We start from the raw sequence: 8,944 nt of genomic DNA, 5'->3' as shown, positions 1-8,944 counted from the left end.
ATTGGTTACACACAGTTTATTAACACGGGTAAGACCAAAAATTACAAAAAATATTCTCAACCTCCTCGTGTAATTCACGCATTGGTCCTCATAACCTGTCACACCAGTACTGTGATGTTTCAATGTGTGAGGGCAGGTCAGCGTGGATGACCCCCTGTGGGTCAGTTGGAGGAGTCCGAGGAGGGCTGTTTACCCCTGAGTCGCTGCCAGGATTGGATGCGGGGTATTTCGCCTCCAGCTTCTGGATGGGAAATGATCCGGGTGTGGGCGGGGCATCGGCCTTGAGCTTGATGTTTTTAAAGTGTTGCAGATACACCACTTCCCTGCGCTCTCGTGTGCACGGCAGCAGCACAGAGATGTCCTTCCGAAACGTGGAGCTCATGCCGAAGTAGATGAGAGGGTTGTAGAAGCTGGCAGACTTGGCGAAGAGTCGGGTGATGATGCTGGTCGTGCTGGGCACATGGAAGCCCCAGGCGGACCACATAGACACCACTGCATATGGGGACCAGGCCATGATGAAAGCTGTGCAGATTACAATGGAAATCTGTAGAGGAACATGGTGGAACAGTTGGAATACCACGAGAGAAGGTTTATTACAGACAGGGCACTTTCTAAGAAGTTCTCATTTTATTTTCCAATAGTCTCTCCAAGATAAACAGAAACAAACTATTATTTCCCCTACCCTTGTGACATCTCTCTCCACCTTCCTTTGACGGGCGGTGAGGAAACCGTCAGCTGACATGGCGTGAGTGCTTTTCACTGTGTTGATAATGGAGACGTAGGAGAAGAGCATGATCATCACAGGGATGAAAAAGCAGAAGATGAGGATGGAGATTATGTAGGACTTGTGGATGGTGGAGTAATTGGCTTTGGACCAGTCCACCTCACAGGTGTCATAACCTCGATCTGAGAAACGGAAGACACAGAGGTTAGATCCATGTTTTTAAAATAAAGTCGTATACTCCTTTCTTCTGTGGGGTCGGTGTGTGAGAACAGACCGGTGAAGCTGCCCCAGCCCAGCAGAGGAGCGACGGACCAAAACATCGCTCCGGTCCAAATGCAGATGAGCGATACGGCAATGGTGTTATGGCTGATACAGTACGCTGCAGAAAAACACAGCAAGGACAATGAGTACAACATAATATTCCCAGGCTATGGAACATAAATTGTGATTGCTTGCAGTTTGAAAAGGTTAACTGCTTTGACTTTTGAGAACCCAGGGCGGAAAAAAGTGAGAGGCACTTGAAGAAGCAGCATTCTTGACTTGTTATGAATGTCAAGACTGTGACATTTGTTGAACAATGAGCTCTTTTCTTATATTAACAGCCTTTGCAAACATCTGCGACTGAAAGAACCTCTGTGGCCCGAGAACGAATCGCTTTGTGTTCAGGGAGAGAAATAAAATAGATTTCTGAGCAGCACTCACACATCTTATGTCAATATTCCACAAGAGGTGTAGTACAGTTTGTGACAGACGATTGGCAAACACACTGTTTCTTTGTTGCTGTGGGATAACTCAGCTGTGTTAGGCTTGTATGGTTGCTTGGAGTCCTGGAAGTCTTACTGGCCTAAATTCTTTTAATTTGGACCTAAAATGATGTTGCATTTTAATGTTCTGATTGACATCACTCTCTGTTGCTGTTTGCAGCTGCACGCATAACACATTTTATGGTATCCCATATGGACACCAATGTTTATAGTTTAACCACCATTGTAAAAGAAAAACACACATTTTATGATCAGAACACTCTGAACACTCTTGCTGAAAACAGAGGCCATTGCACAACTTCATCTCCATACAATTAAGACATTCTTCAGCATCGCTTACACCCGTAAATAGAAAATGTCACCTCAAGTTAACTTAATGACATGTTGGCGAGATGAAATTGCTGGAGACAAATAGGAGTAATTTCACCAGCTGAAGTCAATAATAAGGTTTTATTATCACTCAAAAGCAGCAAGATAAGAACTGCTGGAATGTGAGGCGGGCAAAGATGCTGGTCTGAAGCTGTCTTTATGTTCTCTCAGTTGAAATCAGGGATGTGAGATCTCACCTTTGTTTTGGTGACATCCCTTGATGTATCTGGTGATGCTGATGACGGTCAATGTGTTGATACTCGCAAGGCCGAAGAGCAAAGTGAAGAAACCATCTACCTAGAAGAAGACCGGGACAGTGGTGAGTGAATCAGGTCCTGGAGCATTTCCTCTAATGTGAGCTGCTGGCTTTGTACGATCAGCCATGAGAATTTCGTTATCGTTGTTCATAGAGTTGACCTTGATTCCCACAAGAATCTGATGGAGAAAACTGTTCAATGACTGCAGTGCTAATGCATTAAACCTTGAAGCTTTTTAGAATTCAATCCGTTGTTTGAGAAGATTATCTTTTAATTACAGCGCTCCTTAAAGGGAATTATGCTACTGTGTTTCAGACTGGCTCCAACTGTGCAGCATCAGCTCCTTGCTGTGCCATTTACAGGGGACATGGTTCACTTAAGGTCCCTTACTGATTGCTCTCTTGATCTTCCTTAGTCCTAATCCTATTACTGTCAATCGTCACGGTTTTTTTCACCCTCACATTTGGCCAATTATTTGCCTGCCAAAGTCTAAATCCGTATGACTGGAATTCAGTAAATCTTATACTTCTTTAAATAATGGCTCACGAGAAAAGATGTTTGATCATAGAACAGGCATCAGAAAAGAAATGACTTAAATTCACAGCTTTATTTGATATGCCTTGTCCACTGCTTTGACACTGTACTTCCCTTTGCAACATGAACGGGTCCCATAAGGTTGTGTCATATCCAGTAAGGTGCTGTCCCACAGGGTGCAACACACTGGGATCTGGCTCGGCTTGCAACAGCTCGTGTCCCATCATGCTCCATGCGGTAATCTGCAAATGCAAATGCTCCTGGCATGCCTGTCTGCTTCACCTTCCTGTTTCTACTCTCCAATATTTCTGTGTCCTCTTACTCTCCCCTTATTTACCTCTGATACTCTCCCAGGAGAAGGTGCACTGAAGGATGCCCTGCTGCTATGACAATATTTCTCCTTCACCTGAAAACCTGAGATCGGATACCTGAGAGAGGAGATCGTTCCAGTGGCTGTACTGAAGTGTAACAGCAGCAACATTGATTTACAACATCTCTCTCTCCCATGTTTTGGGGTTTCCACTCTTGAGACTGAAAGTGTTCTGGTTACACATGCTTGTTTCCACCACGGCTAGCCTTGAGCAAGAATAACACCCGGGACGAATTCCAAGCCAAAGTATGACAACTATTTAATTTCAAGCTGAGACTGTGAGAGGAGAAAAACATGGAAATTCTCTTAAATTACACACAACAACTCGTCTGTTCAGTAACATAGGAACATGTGATCAAATCATGCAATCGTGTCTGCAGTTCTTATTTGTTTCGTGCCGTGCTGCTCGTAGAGTTTCCCCATTTAAAGGCCTCCACAGTGGTAATCTTATTATAGATTTAACCTCCAGCCCACATGCATAATCCCTGACAAACACACAGACACACACACACTCATCCACTTTACTGTAAGACGACCACCGATTTATTAATTTGTCCATTTCCAACCAACCCATTAACTAATTGTTAATTCTGTAATTGGCAAAGCAATTTACATGTGGTTGGATCATATATATATATATATATATATATATATAAAACTATAAATATATATTTATAATGATATGTATATAAATATATACAATTTAAATATATATGTATATGTATTAAATAAATAAGAAGTTATTCTTTCAAATAAAACTCTTTCAAACCAAGTATTGTCTTAATTGCTTTTACCTGGCAGGTCCAGATCCAGGTGATTACATATCCATCATCTTTAACCCTTGTGTTGCCTTAGGGTCATTTTGACCCGAATCAATATTACACCCTCCCCCCGCCTTTGGGTCATTTTGACCCGATTCAATGTTTCACCCTCCTGTTACCTTTATATTTACTAACATATTTTACCCTTTGGGTTCAATTTGACGCCAGCAATTAAAACCTCCAGAAAATTATTAGAATTAATATTGTTTTCCAAGTTTAAGTGTGAGGCACTTTATGTTTGTTTGTTGACTACCGAAAGAACACCGACATTAAACATTGAATGGGGTCAAATTAATCCTAAAGCGGGGGGAGGGTGTAATATTGATTCGGGTCAAAATGACCCTAAGGCAACACAAGGGTTAAAGATATTGAAAATTTCCAGGATCCCTCTGGAGTAGCCAAATATGGAGATGCTCGCATCAGAGATGGCAAGATTTAACGTGAGGAAATCTGTTGACTGGAGCGAGGCTCGCTGTCTGTACAGGACAAACATCACTAAACTGTTTCCAAACCAGGAAAGCCATCCTACAGAGAAGAACATATATAGCATATTCAGTGAATACTTTAGTGACCCACATATTATTTGGTATAGTACAGTAAATTAGACTAAAACAGAGTAGAGTTGTGTATAGTATAGTAAGGTATAGTATAGTATAGTAGTAGATTTGTGTAGAGCATACATGTAGATCACATTATTTTATAGTATGGTAAAATAAAATAGAAAAGAGTGGAACAGAGTATAGAGTTTTCTCAAGTTAAGTAGAAAATGTGGGTAGAGCATTGTATCATAAAGTACAACAGAGTAGAGTTATAGTATAGTAATAAATCTGTATTGTAGATATAAACATTATAAATGTAGTATTGCATCACCTGGAATTATAACTGCATATGTTTCAATTTTATTATAGCTATAGTATAGCATATAGTATCGTGACAATAGAGTAGAGTATAATAGAGTGTATACTTTAGCAAAGTGCAGTCAATAGAGTGAGACATATTAGAGGAACTTTAAATTGAGCAGACTACAGAGGTATAATGTGTTGTGTCCTACTGTTGCTCGTTCCTGACCCTTTCATTGTGTTAGCTGCTAAACTACTCAACATGTATCCTTAAAAGAACAGAGACCAGAGGAGCGCTACGACTCTTCCGTTGGATATCAGTGGCAGAAAGCCAAGAGATCCCTTGACTTTTTATAACTCAGTCTGTGTACTCAAAATCCGCCTGAGTTCCACCAGCCGACAGACCACACTGTTTGTGGTGCACTGGACTCTAGAATCATCAGGAACAACCCTGTTTTTGTTTGTTGACATTATAACGTTTTGGACAGTCCAGTATATGATGGTTGACTTACCCAACACCAACAGATAGACTCCAATGAGAGTTTCTCCGTTTTCGGACAGAGGGGGGTCTGCATTCAGACTACTGAGGTTATTATTCCTCCATGGAATATTCACAAACTTCACAGGAAAATCCTTTAACGTTATTTCCATGGCCTGAGTTTTGATGCTAAGGCATGAATCCGAGATGTCCTCAACAGTAGCGCTGCTCTCCTCTGCTTTCAGAAGACACAACTGTGTTCCACCAAGGGGTTGTCCAGTCAGTTAATTTTAAATCCAGCTTAGACGCAGCCACTAATACCTCCCCACTCACTGTCCAAATGATTACACCTGTAAACCTGTCTATTTCTTAGTAACTAAGCAGATAGAGATTTTGGGTGAAAATCCAAGCCAAAGGGTAAATGTCTAGTCAGCCAGTCCACTAATGTATATTATATTTGCGGGGGGGATTTCCTCGAAGGCTCATCTCACACAAACACATCTTCGGCATTCAGCAGAGTCCAAACCTACACCGAGGATTTTATTATTTATCATAATTACAAAGTAATATTTACTTTCCTGCTGCAGATTCACATATATATGAGTATATGAATGCAGTTGTGTTTAGCAGCAGACTTATGTGAAGATGAATGTTTGAATTTTCTTTAAGAATAACATTTAAAGTTACATATTATGCAATTCTCAGCCAAACACATTTGTATCATTCTGAGGACATTAAAGTAAACAAAACCAAAAAAAAGTAATTCAGTCTTTTGTGACATGAAATGTCCAAATGTGTTACATCTTAACACATCTTACCATCAGCTAGTATTGATAAAGGGAACTTACTTTCAACAATTGAAGAAGGAAGATAATAAGGAGCTAAAGCCAGCAGCCAGTTAGCTTAGCTGAGCAAAAAGACTGGAAACCACTTCATACTCTACAGACATAAGAGCGGTATCAAGCTCCTCATTTAACTCTCTGCAAGAAAGCCAATAAGTGTATATTCCCAAAATGTGTATTACAAACTTCACTAATATTGTTTGTTCAAATAAAGGCCCAACAGAGCAACAAGGAGAAACATCTCATCACTTTATATTGTCTGGAGCATCTCCTCTCCAGAGGCATGTTCTAATGTCATTAATCACGACCATTCAGAAAAGGGTCACGCAGGTGATGACTTGCAGTCCAACACATGTATCTAAATGTACATAAGGCAAAAGTATCAAAGTATAACTAAGACTGCGTGAGCTTATTTGTGCACCGTCAAACTTCCCTGTGCTCTGATGTCAGTGTGAGAACATTTAGCACTTGAGGAGTTGATTTACAGTAATATATAATTTATTAAAGAAGAGTTTGTGGATTTCACTAAAGCGTGCAGATTCAATGTTATTGATTTAAACCATTTTGTTGTGGGCAAACTTACAATTGCACCACATTTACCCTCCTCCACCTTTCTCCTTGTCACAGTGAGCTTCTCTGTGGCAACACATATACAGCAGGGTTAACCTGAACCCCCCCCAGTCTTCGTTCAGATCACAGTGTGCACCTTGTTTTCCTCCTCTGGCCGCCACAGAGCAGCTCTGCTGGCCCTCAGGATGTGGAGGGAAGGGCCGCCGCTGCCAGATGACTCGGTGCTTCCGAGTCCTCCTCATCAAAACTGTTCTTCGAGCCTCTGAAAGCCAGTCCGACGAGAGAGACGGAGCTGAGGGGAAAGTGAACCTCTGACCCCAACCATCACAATTGCAAACACTAAACTCAGTCATCGCTCACCACTACCCAAAGACGCCATACGACACAGCTTCCGCTATGCAGTGATCCCTGCATGTGTACGCAGCCCAGAGAGACTGAGAGGTTTTCTGATGCCTCTGTTGAGTCTTCTGCTCAGAGGGGATAATGTGATAATGGTTGTGGGAGGCACAAGTCACATTGCCAGATGTTGAGGCGCAAGTCTCTACTGCGTGACAAGTGTAATTGTCTCTAATGATGCCATGGTTACACCTGAATGATCCACCATGAATGATCCTCATACAGTTGTTAGGAAGGCCATCATTGTACAGTGAGGAGATGACTCTGTCAAGCGAGCAGCGCTCCTCATGTTGAGGACAGCTGTGACTGAGATGTTGCTGCCCCTAAGATAACAGCTCAAAGGCCAATCAGGATCCTGCATTGAACAGGTGCTAAGGAGTGTGAAGGTGGGACCATAGTCGTCCTGACATGTATGCTCTGTTTCTGGCAATATTTTACATATTTAGTTTGCAAGGCGAAGCAGAAACAGTTTTCAGGTGTTACAGGGTGATATCAAGGTTAGGTTAGCTGCTGTGTGTGTGTGTGTGTGTGTGTGTGTGTGTGTGTGTGTGTGTGTGTGTGTGTGTGTGTGTGTGTGCGTGTGTCTGTGTGAAGCTTGCTTGTCAAAGTGCAGCCATAGTGGGCCAGTGTATCATTAGGCTTATGATGATTACTGTGTCGAGCGAAGCCCGGGATATGAGGTTAAAAGCTCACAACTTTCCAAATGGAAAGTCACAGACACAGATACTATTATGAAGGTGTGTGTTAAAGGTTGCGAGCTGTCTCAGGGCAACAAAGCCTCTCTTCACAGAGGACATACACCAGGTCAAGGGACCAGTACGGGATCTTCCTAAAACGGTGAACACACTTTCTCTCTCCCTGTCACTAAACGAGACACACAGGGACTGCTTGTCTGAAGGCTGCACACAGTGCGGAGGTAAATGGCTTGCCTGTAATTTTTTGGGTCAATCTGTGCATAATAATGGTGAAGTGTGTCCTTCACGGCAGTAAAAATAAATCTATACTGCCTTTTAGTTCACAGCTATTTAAAGACTCAAGATGTTGGACTCCAGTTGTCAAGAGGTACATTTGTGACAAAGTTTGTTCAAGGTGGTTTGTCAAAATCTGGCCTTGTTCATTTGTTGCCTCCATTGAGGCCAGTGGATTTATGACCTCCAAACATACAAAGCTCAAAGCAATAAGGTGATTTAATGTGGGGAAAAAAAGAAGGAAAACAGAACGACCGTTTTAAAGACATTCAGCTGGCTTGCTGGTAAAGATGGCAATGGTCCAGCAACCCTATAAAGCACTTCTGCCTGCCACAGCATGTCCCCACCTCCTTCTCTAAGGGTTTTGAATCTCTTAGGAGTAATATTGAATATTACACGTGGGCCCAGCTATCCATGTAACTGTGTACACTGCAGATGATGCAATTAATACAACACATGCAAGATGTTGCTGATGAAAATGTACAGGAAGGTCTACATTCCTTTGAGTTATTAAGTCAACAGATATAATGTGGATTATATGAAAATGTGAGGTAAGACCTGGACAGTGCGATAACCCCACTTAAGAGATTCATGGCTCTGAGATTTGTAAAATGCTCCTTGTTTGTAAAATCCCTCAGTGAAGCGCACAGTTCATGCAGTGACTTTACCACAAGTACAAAGACTGGACTGTTGGCCCTCTTTTTTCTGCTACCTTCACATTTCTTTGCACTTAGAAGGCAGAAGGTTACTGCTGAAAATATAGTTATGTCAAATCAAGTGCATGGTGTTACAGAGCTTTTCTTTTGTTGTGCTGTTGAACTTTAACACAGGAAAAGAACACTTGGTGTCATTAGTTGTATCTGCAACTCATATATCCAGTAGAAAGGAGCTGCACTGTAGTCTGGCATGCATTTTGGATAATACCCCATGATAAACACCATAGGACAAGAATAGTTGAATGGTTCAGTATGCATTACAAAGCAAGTGAACACAGGCTCTGTGTCGAGCCCGA

The 8,944-nt window shown here is 41.8% G+C and overlaps 1 protein-coding gene across 2 annotated transcripts; it reads right to left on the bottom strand.

Annotated features, from left to right (window-relative positions):
• Positions 1 to 5,357, bottom strand: opn6a (opsin 6, group member a). Of its 2 annotated transcripts, XM_056435663.1 has the most exons (7): positions 5,191 to 5,357; positions 4,194 to 4,364; positions 3,813 to 3,868; positions 2,055 to 2,154; positions 999 to 1,103; positions 683 to 906; positions 1 to 544 (listed from the first exon to the last, which is right to left on the bottom strand). In XM_056435663.1, exons 1-7 carry the CDS (start codon positions 5,327 to 5,329, stop codon positions 89 to 91), a joined length of 1,251 nt encoding a protein of 416 aa, XP_056291638.1. In that variant the 5' UTR covers positions 5,330 to 5,357; the 3' UTR covers positions 1 to 88. The 2 variants fall into 2 exon arrangements, with proteins under 2 accessions (XP_056291638.1, XP_056291637.1); XM_056435662.1 differs by lacking the exons at positions 3,813 to 3,868; positions 4,194 to 4,364 and having other exon boundaries at positions 2,055 to 2,150.
• Between the last annotated feature and the right edge of the window lie 3,587 nt (positions 5,358 to 8,944).

The sequence above is a fragment of the Pseudoliparis swirei genome, chromosome 17, assembly GCF_029220125.1.
Source record: "Pseudoliparis swirei isolate HS2019 ecotype Mariana Trench chromosome 17, NWPU_hadal_v1, whole genome shotgun sequence".
Classification (NCBI taxonomy): domain Eukaryota; kingdom Metazoa; phylum Chordata; class Actinopteri; order Perciformes; family Liparidae; genus Pseudoliparis; species Pseudoliparis swirei.
This window is presented reverse-complemented; position numbering and strand designations above follow the sequence as displayed.

Bases quoted from the DNA above. Each gene is read 5' to 3' on its own strand.
- opn6a (XM_056435663.1), bottom strand. From the start codon at position 5,329: ATGGAAATAACGTTAAAGGATTTTCCTGTGAAGTTTGTGAATATTCCA. The intron at 4,365-5,190 runs GTAAGTCAACCA...TCTTCTCTGTAG, and splicing joins AGTCTATCTGTTGGTGTTGG to GATGGCTTTCCTGGTTTGGA. The intron at 3,869-4,193 runs GTGTTGCCTTAG...AATGACCCTAAG, and splicing joins TTTCAATATCTTTAACCCTT to GCAACACAAGGGTTAAAGAT.